Below are 14046 nucleotides of genomic sequence, written 5' to 3'. Positions count from 1 at the left end.
GTTAATTGATCTTCACACTTGTTTTAGCCTTTCAGTCGCTGTTCTAAACAACTTAGTTGCAGCAGAACCAAGATCAAAACAATTTTCAAAAAATTTAAATTTCCCGGGAATTCCCGGGATTTCCCGGGAAATTGGTTGAAAATTTCCCGTTTCCCGGGAAATTTATAACCCCGGGAAATTGGACGCTCTAGTTCGAATAAAAAGAATTCCTTATTAGCTAGCATTTTATTTTTTTTGGGTGCTTTTTATAGAGAATTTGTCAGGGCTGCGGAGTAGGATCATATTTCAAGCGACTCCGACTCCGACTCCGGCTTTCTGAGTTAAGCCGACTCCGACTCCGGCTCCGGCTCCGGCTTTCCACAAATTGATGACTCCGGCTCCGACTCCGACTCCGGCCTTCCAACTCTAGCCGACTCCGACTCCGACTCCAGCTTTCCACAAATTGTTGACTCCGGCTCCGACTCCGACACCTAATCTGTATTTAAAATATTTTAAAAATTTCAATTAATCACATCACTCACATTTCAGTTCACACTTGCGCGAATAATACCGGGGTGACATTTATGTTCGAGGTGTTAAACAAAATTATACATACGAATTATTTATAGAAACAAAATGATATGGAACCATACTAAGCTTCGTAGATAAGTGTTCGTTGTTCTATGTTACATGTTGTCAGCGTTATTGAAACAAAAATCATAAATATTTGCAGATTTAAACGCATTTTCTGCACAACAATTTTCTAAATAAATTTAAATTAAGTTGTTTGAAAAAAACAAACTTTAAATTTACATTCATTTTTTTTAAAGTTTATATGCTAGCTACACTCTTTAACTGTACTTTTTTAAATGAAATTATAAAAGAAAGTTAATCTTCATGATCGAATTAACATATAAAATCCATTTGGATAATTTTAGGCTGAAATGTTAAAGAAACACAGTAACTATCAAAGATACGCTGGTTTTGAAATAGACTATTTTTAAAGTCACTATTTTTTAAAGCTCTTTTGAATTTATTTCAGAGGACGTATATGGAAATTGTGTGATCCAGCCCAGAACACACTTTAAACATACAAATCATGAGAAAATTCTAATATATGAAAAAAAAAATTAAAATTATATCAATTATATCACCCCGATTTAAGGTATTTAAAAAAAATAGACTTGTTCATCGATATTATTATCGATGAACAAGTCAATTTTTGCTTCGAGTTTTTTACGGAAATTGTCATAACTCTGAATAGCAAACAGTTAGTATTAAGTCCTGTACAAAAGTTATGCAAAGTTTACAAGACCTAAACTGATCTGATTGTTTCAATAATTTCTTCAAAAAGCCTTAAAAAATGCGAAAATTTCGTTTACTTTGCATCACATTCCTACAGGACCTAATACAAAAAGTGGGACTCCAACTGTTTTCTTTTCAGAGTTATGACAATTTCCGTAAAAAAGTCGAAGCAAAAAATGTTCGCGTGTAGTGGATCCTTAAGGAAATTGAAAACATTGAGGTAATCTAATCAATGATTATTTCAAAACTAGTTGCAACTTATTTTTGATATTTTTTGTTTCTTTTAAATGTTTTCAGCAAGGCACTTTGATTTATTTTTATTTAAATACAAAATGAGCATGTTGCGGTCCAAGTAGTAGATTGATATAATAGTTGATAACTTATTAGTATTGTTATAATGTCAATTTTACAAATGTTACATTTTTGCCTTCCTCACTGAGGTAAGGCTATAATCCTGCTCTAAAATTGAACTTTGTATAAAAACGTCGTAGACCCACCTTCATGTATACATATCGACTCAGAATCGAAAACTGAACAAATGTCTGTGTGTATGTGTGTGTGTATGTGTGTGTGTATGTGTGTGTGTATGTGTGTGTGTATGTGTGTGTGTATGTATGTATGTGACAAACAAACTAGCTCATGTTTCTCGGCACTGGCTGAACCGATTTGACTCGAACCTGTTGCATTCGACTTGGTTTAGGGTCCCATAGATCGAGTTTTATACAGATTGAAGTTTCGATAAGTAGTTCAAAAGTTATGTATAAAAATGTGTTTTCACATATATCCGGATCTCACTTAAATGTATGTAAACTATGTCCGGGTCCATCATCCGACCCATCGTTGGTTAGGTTATCAAAAGACCTTTCCAACGAATCCAAAACATTGAAGATCTGGCAACCCTGTCCCGAGATATGTCCACTTAAGTGATATTTATGTACTTTTTGGATGCCGGATCTCACTTAAATGTATGTAAACTATGTCCGGATCCACCATCCAACCCATCCTTGGTTAGGTTATCAAAAGACCTTTCCAACGAGTTCAAAACATTGAAGATCTGGCAACCCTGTCTCGAGATATCCCGACTTAAGTGATATTGATGTACTTTTTGGAAGCCGGATCTCACTTAAATGTATGTAAACTATGTCCGGATCCACCATCCGACCCATCGTTGGTTAGGTTATCAAAAGACCTTTCCAACGAATCCAAAACATTGAAGATCTGGCAACCCTGTTTCGAGATATGCCCACTTATGTGATATTTATGTACTTTTTTATTCCGGATATTAAAAATAGATTAAATTTTTGTACAATTCCATCATATCAGCCATTGTTGGTAATAAGTGAGGAAGGCTCCAACCACATAGGTGGATTAAGTTAGTTTTTTCGTTAAGTACTGGTATTTTCCTATTAACAAAAAGGATCTACTTTAAACCTTACCAATTCTATGGTAATATATTGACATTTAGTTGAATTAAAAGTTTGCAAAATTAAGTTAAGATAAGTTTTATATAGAATTTCCAGAGTTATATAAACTTTTATACTAAGCAGTAAGTAAACTTTATATTCAATCCAATTTATTTTTTTAATCAGTCGAAGATGCCTATTTGGAGTTTGGAGGCTGGATTTATTGTGATTTGACAACAAATAACTATTCATGTTAATTTTTTTGAAAGGGGTTCAAACTTATTTTGTATCGTTTTTGATTTTTGTAATAGTACTAGTTATAGAACTTTTTAAAGAAATCATTCTTTTCAGCAAAATGTTCGGCATGAGTTTCTGTACAAAACGTAGTACTAGGTTTCTGCCAAACTTTAAATTGTTTACATGTTTCATCACAAAATGTGCATAGGGCCCAAGGGGTGTAAATACTTTTTTTACATACTGTAAATACAAGCAAAAAGAGACAGTAAAGAACCATTTTAATATGTTTAAATTTTTTGACTACACAGCCACAATTATTTACTATTTTATGAGTTATGACACTATTGAACAGTGTATGCAAACATTGACAAGAGAGGATTAACAGATTATCATTATGTGATCTTAGTGAAATAACACAATAAGAGCTTTCCAATCACAATAAAAATGCTTCAAAAACATCATGACATCTGATAAATATCTTGATAAAAAAAATGATTTAAAAAATGTCAACGCAGTGCACGCGATTCAATAAATAAATTTAAAAAATGGGAATTAACCTGAATTATAACAAATATTGAAAAATAAATAAGTTCATGAATTATATAAAATATTTTGAAATTCCGACTCCAGCTCCGACTCCGGGTCAATCAGAAATCTACGACTCCGGCTCCGACTCCGACTCCAGCTCATAAAATTTAGCCGACTCCGACTCCGACTCCAGCTATTCGAGTTTTGACGACTCCGACTCCGACTCCAGGTCCCCAAAAAGACCCGACTCCACCGACTCCGGCTCCGACTCCGGCTCCGACTCCGACTCCGACTCCACAGCCCTGGATTGTAGCAAAGCTAAAAGACACTTGTCGCCACCTATGAAGAAATAGTGTAAACCTATGATTTTTCGAAAAAATATGTTTTTGCCTTCAAAATCAACATTTTTATTAAACTTATGCCGGATTCGGACGAGAAAAAATATTTCCAACAATTTGGTGTGCAACTTTCCAATATCCGTTTGATTTTTCTATGAGAAAATTGTAAATTTAGTAAAAGACAGTATTTCGAACTTTTTGGCAACAAAGTCTATTAAAAATCAATAAAAATGGTTGAATATTCGTTAACACATCTGTTATCAACTATATCACTGTTTATTTCATTGATATATATGGGGAAACTATTTTTTTCGTGTTCTAAAACATGTTTTTCAAAGAAAAAGTTCACAAATTTTTGCGCGCCCAAAAATTGATGTTCATTATTTTAAAGCTAAAAAAATTTCTCGTCTTTTGCAACCAGTTTCATTAAGATTGATGCAGGAAATCATGAGAAATAAGCGATTTTGTTTCTTCAATCCAGTAGAAAGGAATACGATTTTTGGCAAGTAACCTCATTTTGGCGCTACCTACATTTGAAACACAGGCGCGCTGCAAAACCTCAATTGTTCAAAAATTCCTCTGTGCCTCGCATTATACAAAAATTATAAAAAATATGCTTCTTGGGAATTTCATTTAAGCGAATAAAAATTGAAAAAAAAAACACGTTTTTTTAGGTTTTTATTTTGATTTTTTTATAAGTTTATTTTCTTTGGTCAGTGGGAAGCATATCAAAAAGTTCCCATTCCAAAGTTCAACGTTCTTTTCAAATTCTAATGAAAACAAGGGCGTCTATGCGAAGTACCCCTTCACACGGAAGAACTGAATTTTTTCGGCGCTTTTGAGATGGAAAGGAGAATCATTTTGGTATGTGGTGCGAATTAAAATAATGCTTTATTAGCCTGCATTTTATATGCTTTATATTATTTATAAATTCTCTGCGCCTTCAATAAAAAATAAGTTCAACGTTCTTTTCAAATTCTTATGAAAACATTTCTTGTCACATTTTCTAACCTAAAATATGAAATTAAAAGTCAAAGTCAGTGATTTATATCCTAGGTTATGTAACAGACATAACCAGAAGGACATAGGATTTGCAGAAAAGTTGATCTTTTTAGTACTCAAAAATTACCTTTTCAGAAATCTTGAAATATACTTTTATTTTCATTTTTTTAAATGTTTGTAAACTTTTGATAGTTTATCAAATTACAAGATTTCACCTAAACGGGAAAAAGTCTAGAGTTTTTTTAAAGAGACCTATTCAAAAAAAAACTCTAGAAGTGTATTGTAAAATTGTAGTAAATTAATAAATAATTGAAAAAGACAAATTAATTTAAAAAAACCCCTTTTATCTTCTCCATCCACCGCCAGCCCTCCCGCCTGCTCCACATCTGGATCCAGGAGTTCCTGGCGCACGTGGCCGCCCGCCGGCCCGCCTTCATCGCGCTGCACCTGCAGGAGGTGGGCGGCAAAACGTACGAAAAGTCGATGGAGTACGTGCAGGAGTTCATCAAGAATCTGTGCGAGTCGCGCGAGCTGGCCGACTACAACCGCATCCGGGTCTACCTGGACGAGGACTACAACTCGGCGGAACATTTCACGGTAAGAGTCACCGCTTCTTTGCACCTGATTAGATTATGTAAGCCAGGTTGGAGGCACTTTAGCTTGAGCGTCTATTTTTATTAGCTTCGCGCACGGTGGGTCGAAAAGACGACATCTTGTGGCGAGTAGATGCAACTAAACTGTATGTAACTTGTATGCAACAAAAAATCTTGTTGCATTCAAGAGTGGTCAAACGAAACTGCGCCATCTTTTGGCAATTTTTATTTAGGGGCATAATTTCGCACCACCGTGCTCTTTTTATGTATTCCGTTGACACACTCAAACGTTCAAGTGCACCACAGACTTGTCTAGGGTATTGATTTTTGTGGGGCTTCTTTTTGGCACACACTCGGCGCGAAGAAGTGTTGTGCCGAAGGCTCCAAAATCCAATTTTCTTACACTTCAAAACAACTCACTACACTCGTACTCGTGGGAGGAATTGAATCAGCCATCAATCCACTTTCGATTTGGTTGGGTAGCGTTTGCGTGTAGAGTTCCCCGTTTGGATGGCATTTGGAAGGAGATTTCTGTCCTTCTCGAGAAATGTACCTACCCTCAAGTGAGGTATTTTACGTTGGGGAGGCCTCTTTCGAGAAAAGAATGTTTTATAAGGTGTATGAAATATTCACATCACTCGGGGTTGATTGGGTTCATATTACGTTATGAGGAGACTCTATTACGGCCAGATGTGATTCTGTGCGCTTTGGTTGTGGGCTGGGGGAGGAGAAATTCGATCCGAAGACAAGACCAGTTGGACAGGGTGTGGAGTAGCGTGGTTCACGTTTCTATGAAAAAGACAAAAGTTGTTATTTTGTCTTGCATCAACCGGAATTTCGTTCTTTTATGTCCCCAGAAGCACTCCTGAAAATTTGAGCCCATTTGGTAAGGTCTAGGAGCTCCAGTTTTAATTTGAAATTTATATGGGATTTTGATTTATTTTCCATGGGAAACTATCTTTTTTTACATTGTATTAGAATTTTTTTTTATAAATCGATGAAATGACTTGATTCTTATAGTAGGAGATAGGTTTTGAACTGGGGAACAACTTTGTAGAACATACCAACATGCTAGGAAGTGACCCTTTAAAGATACAGATACTTTTAGATGGTGGCTTTTGAAGGGGCTTTACTGTGTGTCTTCCTTTTCTTCTGCTTGCCGTCACCGACAACATCTCCATAAACATATGGCCGCTGGGGGGGACTTGGTTGTGCAAATGAGTGCCATGGGAGCACAGCAGGTTGGTTAAGGGGCGACGCCGAGATGGGCTCATTATTTTTTCGCATGCTTTCGCTCTCTGGTGGCTGGTTCATGCGTTAGTAATGAAGGAGCGACCTCGTCTGGTGGTGGGCGTTTTCGAAAAGGGTTATTGTGATGAGTTGGCTTGGCTTCCTCTCTGAAGGGAAGGTGAAGTTTAGCAGGATGAATTGCTATAAGTTTTGACCTATTAAATATGAAAAATTCTGCGAATTGAGCAAACAAAAATATAACATGGAAAAGCCAGATTAGAAATCAAAGCAATGCGACATCTGGTGGCAAATAGTTGAAACTAACAGTTTAAAACGATAAGTACAAACTTGTATGCGATACATTAATTGAAGAAAAACGACATCTGTTGATAATTAGTGAAATATGGAAATCTATGAACTACATGGAAAAGAGATTTATCGCGAAAAATACAAAAATACAAAAATGACCAAAATGGCAAAAATCACCAAAATTACTTGAATAACAAAAATGACCAAAATTGCCAAAATGACCAAAATCACCAAAATGCCCGAAATTACCTAAATGACCGAAATGGCCTAAATTAAAAAAAAAATACCGAAATGGCCAAAATCACCAAAATGACCAAAATGATCAAAATGAGCAAAATAGCCAAAATGGCCAAAGTGACCAAAATTAACAAAATCACCAAAATGACTAAAATCTCCAAAATCTCCAAAATTACCAAAATCACCAAAATCACCAAAATTACCAAAATTACCAATATGGCCAAAGTGACCAAAATGATCAAAATCATCAAAATTACCAAAATCAACAAAATCACCAAAATGACTAAAATCTCCAAAATTACCAAAATCACCAAAATTACCAAAATAACCAAAATTACCAAAATGGCCAAAATGACAAAATGGCCAAAGTGACCAAAATCACCAAAATCATCAAAATGGCCAAATTACCAAAATCACCAAATTGACCAAAATAGCCAACCAACCAAATCTCCAAAATGGCCAAAATTACCAAAATGAACCAAATTACCAAAATGACCAAAATCACCAAAATTATCAAAACGGCCAAAACCACCAAAATGACCAAATTACCAAAGTGATCAAAATGGCCAAAATGACCAAAATGGCCAAAATGACAAAATGGCCAAAGTGACCAAAATCACCAAAATCATCAAAATGGCCAAATTACCAAAATCACCAAATTGACCAAAATAGCCAACCAACCAAATCTCCAAAATGGCCAAAATTACCAAAATGAACCAAATTACCAAAATGACCAAAATCACCAAAATTATCAAAACGGCCAAAACCACCAAAATGACCAAATTACCAAAGTGATCAAAATGGCCAAAATCACTAAATCTCCAAAATCTCCAAAATTACCAAAATCACCAAAATTATCAAAATTACCAAAATTACCAAAATCACTAAATTGACCAAAATAGCCAACATGACCAAAATTACCAAAATCACTAAATTGACCAAAATAGCCAACATGACCAAAATGACCAAAATCTCCAAAATGACTAAAATCACCAAAATGGCCAAAATGATCAAAATGGCCAAAATCACCAAAATGACCAAAATGATCAAAATGAGCAAAAAAGCCAAAATGGCCAAAGTGACCAAAATTAACAAAATCACCAAAATGACCAAAATGACTAAAATCACCAAAATCTCCAAAATTACCAAAATTACCAAAATGGCCAAAATTACCAAAATCACCAAATTGACCAAAAAGCCAACATGACCAAAATTACCAAAAATCTCCAAAATGACCAAAATGACTAAAATCACCAAAATGGCAAAAATTTCCAAATTACCAAAACCACCAAAATTATCAAAATGGTCAAAATGATCAAAATGAGCAAAATAGCCAAAATCATCAAAATGACCAAAATGATCAAAATGAGCAAAATAGCCAAAATGGCCAAAGTGACCAAAATCAACAAAATCACCAAAATGACTAAAATCTCCAAAATCTCCAAAATTACCAAAATCACCAAAATTACCAAAATTACCAAAATGGCCAAAATGACCAAAAATGACAAAATGGCCAAAGTGACCAAAATCATCAAAATGGCCAAAATTACCAAAATCACCAAATTGACCAAAATAGCCAACCAACCAAATCTCCAAAATGGCCAAAATTACCAAAATGAACCAAATTACCAAAATGACCAAAATTATCAAAACGGCCAAAACCACCAAAATGACCAAATTACCAAAGTGATCAAAATGGCCAAAATTGCCAAAATCACTAATATCTCCAAAATCTCCAAAATTACCAAAATCACCAAAATTACCAAAATCACTAAATTGACCAAAATAGCCAAAATTATCAAAATGGCCAAAATTACCAAAATCACCAAAATGACCAAAATGACTTAAATCACCAAAATTACCAAAATGGCCAAAATGACCAAAATAGCCAAAATGGCCAAAATGATCAAAATGACCAAAATCACCAAAATGGCCAAAGTGACCAATCACCAAAAATGACCAAAATGGTCAAAATCACAAAAATCACCAAAATGACCAAAAATACAAAAATGACAGAAATTACCAAAATGAATAAAATCTTCAAAACGGCCAAAATTGCCAAACTGACCAAAATCACCAAGATTGCCCAAATGGCCAAAGTGACCAAAACACAAAATGATCAAAATCATCACATGACCTAAATTACCAAAATGATCAAAATGACAAAAATGACCAAAATGACCAAAATTATCAAAATGACCAAAATGGCCAAAAGCACCTAAATGATCAAAATAGTCAACATGGCCAAAATGACCAAACCCTCCAAAATGACCAAAATCATCAAAACGGCCAAAATGGTAATTTTGGCCAAAATCACCAAATTTACCAAGACGAAAATAGCCGAAATGACCAAAATAGCCAAAATGACCAAAATCACCAAAATGACCAAATTACCAAAATGGCCAAAATGATCAAACTGACCTGAATAGTCAAAATGGCCAAAGTTACCAAAATCACCAAAATCATCAAAATGGCAAAAAAAAAAACAAAATAGCTAAAATCACAAAAATAACCATAATGGTCAAAATCACCAAAAATACAAAAATGACCGAAATAACCAAAATGATCAAAATGGCTAAAATAAATAAAATCTCCAAAACGGCCAAAATTGCCAAAGTGACCAAACTCACCAAAATGACCAAAATTGCCAAAATGGCCAAAGTGACAAAAAAAACACAAAATGACCAAAAATTGATCAAAATCATCAAAATTACCAAAAATACCAAAATTTCCGAAATTTCTAAAATTACCAAAATTACCAAAATTACCAAATTTACCAAAATTACCAAAATGTCCAAAATTACCAAAATGACCGAAATGATCAAAATGACAAAAATTACCAAAATCACCAAATCACCGAAATGATTGAGGTTTTGCAGCGCGCCTGTGTTTCAAATGTAGGTGGCGCCAAAATGAGGTTACTTGCCAAAAATCGTATTCCTTCCAGCTAGATTGAAGAACAAAATCGCTTATTTCTCATGATTCCCTGCATCAATCTTAATGAAAGTGGTTGCAAAAGACGAGAAAAATTTTTTGCTTTAAAATAATGAACATCAACTTTTGGGCGCGCAAAAATTTGTGACCTTTTTCTTTAAAAAACATGTTTTGGAACACGAAAAAATGAGTTTCCCCGTATATACCAAGGAAATAACCAGTTATATAGTTGATAACAGATGTGCTAACGTATATTCAACAATTTTTATTGATTTTTGACAGACTTTCTTGCCTAATAGTCCAAATTACTATCTTTTTCTAAATTTACAGTTTTCTCAAAGAAAAATCAAACAAATATTGGAAAGTTATACACCAAATTGTTGGAAATAATTTTTCTCATCCGAATCCGGCATAAGTTTTATAAAAATGTTGATTAGGAAGGAAAAAACACATTTTTTCTAAAAATCATAGGTTTACGCTATTTGATCATAGGTGGCGACACGTGTCTTTTAGCTTTGCTGCAAATTCTCTATCAAAATGACCAAAATTACCTAATTCACCAAAATCGCCAAAATCACCTTATAATCCGACATCTAGGGGTGACTAGCTGAAACTTGTTGTTCGAAGCAATATGCATTGACTTGCATGCAAGACTTGAAATACAAAACAGTGACATCTAGCGATGAATCGAAGATTTTTAAAGCAATAACCAGAAATCAATTTTAATTCACAGATATAGTTTGATATTAAAATAGAGTGAACAAAATAAAATTTAAATTTAATCTTTCAAATTTAATATTTCTAAGCCATTCGCAAGCATTTCACACAGCGAGTGTCACCAAAGCTATTGAATTGTATCCCCCGCATATCAAATTGTATAATACGATATCGTGTTTCTCAGATATTAGATTGCTTCCACCCGCTCGTCCCATTGTCGTCATTCAAGCGGGGAGAATAACGTATGAATCTAATAAAGCGCGGGCGCGCGCGCACTTCGCTTGGCCCAGGGAGGTTAAGCATCATCAGAAGCTGGAATGTGTATCAAGATATGTGAGAGGCGATGGTCCGAACGTAACAGTATACGCTCGGAACGGGGCTTTGAGATGACGGACTAGTGGACTAAATTACTTTTTAAAATTAAATTCTTTGGTATCAAACCAAATCGACGTCTGGTGGCAACTAGTGGAAACATGCAGTTTTAAAGCAATAGCTTGCATGCAAGTTTTGCATTCTAGCATCGTGACATCTAGTGATGAGTAGGCCCTAGGTACGTGATTTAATTATCTTATTCATGTTCAAGAAGCCCTACACGACCCCTCCCCTCAGGAGAATTAGGTCATCGGTGTGAAAAGCATTGCGAAAAGCATAAGTTTGAAAAATCGGTCAACTGAAGCCCCACAACGGCAAACAAAAGTGAGGGGGCGGAACAAAACCTGCCAACAATATTGCAAAAAAAGTAAAGCAAAAAATGAGCGATCCCATCCCATTACGAAAGTTGAACCCGGCTGACGTTCTCGAGAGAGGCGTTATTCAATTTGTCGTGACCGTGGCCGTCATCGTTGTTGTCTGGCAACCCCGTGTGAAGATGATGAAGATGTGCTCCGATGGGATCGGGGGATTAGGGTGACCTGAGATTTTTGATTTAAATTCATTTAATCGAACTATTTTAAATATCTGATTTACAAAATCTAACATTTTTCAATAATGGATTAAGTTGTGTCAAAACTTGAGGTAAGACAGTAAGCAAGAGAGCAACTCCCAAAATCTCAAAAATCTCTTGATGATAAGACAGAGAGCAAGAGAGCAGCTCTCATTTCTCCAATTTTCACGTTTGCTTTGCTTTGCTCTTTAAATTGTGGAGCAAATTGAGTCTAAACTCGAGGTAAGACAGTGAGCAAGAGAGCAACTCTCATTTCGCTAAATGCTTAACGTTTGCCTTGCTTTGCTTCTGAAATTGTAGAGTAAATTGAGTATTAACTCGAATGAAGACAGTGAGCAAGAGAGCAACTCTCAATTCACTATTTTTTCCCGTTTCCTTTGCTTCACGCCTTAAGTTGTGGAGTAAATTGAGTTTGAATTCCAAGTAAGACAGTGAGCAAACGAGTAACTCTCATTTATATCAATTTTTTACGTTTGCTTTGCTTTGCTCTTTCCATTGTGGAGTAAATTTGTTTATGCTCAAGGTAAGACAGTGAGCAAGAGAGCAACTCTCATATCTCTTATTTTTTCTCGTTTTTTCTGCTTTGCTCTTGTTTTTTCTTGCTCTGAAGCAAACGAGAGAAGAGCATAGGTAACGGGACGAATTTGAGAACTGAGAGTTGCTCTTTTGCTCACTGTCTTGCATCATTGCTGAAAACAATAATCATTATTTAATGTGTCAATCAAAAAAACGATAATTTGTTTTTTTTTGTAGATTGAAATACCTTCATTTTTTTATAAAATCATCAAAAAATTCTTAAAAATTTCCGGTCAATCTAACCTTTGGTGGAAGTGACCTAAGAGAGAGAGTGGAAATGTGGACCGGGGTCCAGGGCAGACGACGATCGATACTGTTTACATTGTTTAGCGCCTTTCCGCCGCTTGCCTCCGCCGTAAATGTCGTGCCTCGGTCCTGTGTGTTATTATTTATTATTGTTGTCTGACGTGCGCGACCTGGCTCTTTCAGCTCGCTGCCGCTGCTGGCATATGCTCACGCGAAGCCATTCTCGCGCGCACTTAATTTTAGCGAAGCGTTTTAGAACACTGTGGAGTGGGGTGAAGTTGAAAATTGTTTCTTTTTTCTTCTTTTAATTGTTTGATTTTGCTCACATTTTAATAATTCTTGTTAGTTTTCCATAATTACTTTGTTATTATTTTAATTATTTTATTATATTTTATTTTTTTTATTTTATTTTCTTTTAATGATTCTTAAACCCTTGTTTTTTGGATATTTTAATTTTTGAAACGTTGAGTTTTATTTTCCCTTATTTTTTTTTATTTTTAAAGCTTTTGTTTTGTTAAACAATTTTCAACTTGTTTTGTTCACTTTTTATTTTTCTTCCTTTTTTTTTTTTAAATGTTCTATCAAAAATTAAGGGGCTTCTTGCTTTTTTTCAATCAACTCATTATTTGTTAGGTTTATTTCAGTAGTTTGTTTTGTTATGTTATTTTTATTGTTTTTTTTAATTTAAAAATTTTGTCGTTTTCTTCATGTTTACTTATTTTTTCCTTTAAAAATTTTGATTTGTGCTTTTCAATTTCTTTTTTAATCTTTTTTTTCCTCTTAAATCTAATTTATTTATCCGATCTTTTGTATGGAACTTTTTATTTGTTTTTTCAATTGTTTCTTTCATTTATTCTTTGTTTTAGTCATTATTTTATTTTTTAATTTCCTGATTTGTTTACTTTGGATTTCCTTTTATTATTTTTTGTTATTTGTTTGTTGTTTGAATGTTTCAATTTGTTATGTTATTTTAAATTATTTGAAGAAAAGATAAAATTTTAAAAAATCTTTCCTTTCTGTTTTTTTTTTAAATTTTTTAGTTTTTTCCTCAAAGTTCAGATTTATTCTTAAATAATATTATCTTATTTTTTCTCTTATCTAATTTATTTATCTGATCTTTTGTGTAGAACTTGCTTCTTTCTATTGTTTCTTTCATTTATTTATTTTCTTAGTTATTTCTTTTAGTCATTATTTTATTTTTTAATTTGCTGATTCGTTTTCTTTGGATTTCCTTTTATTATTTTTTTGTTATTTGTTTGTTGTTTGAATGTTTTACTGTGACTTTTTCAATTGTTTTTTGTTTATCTTTTCAATTTTTTCATCAATTTTCTAATTTGTTATGTTATTTTATTTGTTTTTTAATTTTAAAATTTTATCTTTTTCTTCATGTTTTTTTAATTTTTTTCCCCTCTAAGTTAAGATTTGCTCTTTTTTATTTGTTTTTTCTCTCTCATCTTATTTATTTATCT

General features: G+C 33.9%; 1 protein-coding gene across 3 annotated transcripts in view; it reads left to right on the top strand.

Moving 5' to 3' along the window:
- The window catches only part of LOC120427667 (inositol polyphosphate-5-phosphatase A), a 50678-nt gene that overhangs the window by 21713 nt on the left and 14919 nt on the right, over nt 1-14046 (top strand). For all 3 annotated transcript variants that reach the window (XM_039592545.2, XM_039592544.2, XM_039592546.2), the window contains exon 2: nt 5159-5389. In XM_039592545.2, the coding sequence (XP_039448479.1) occupies nt 5159-5389 (231 nt within the window). The remainder of the gene's footprint in view (nt 1-5158; nt 5390-14046) is intronic.

This window comes from Culex pipiens, chromosome 1 (assembly GCF_016801865.2).
Source record: "Culex pipiens pallens isolate TS chromosome 1, TS_CPP_V2, whole genome shotgun sequence".
Taxonomy (NCBI): domain Eukaryota; kingdom Metazoa; phylum Arthropoda; class Insecta; order Diptera; family Culicidae; genus Culex; species Culex pipiens.
Note: the sequence above shows the minus strand (reverse complement) of the source record. Positions and strands in the feature narration are given on the sequence as shown.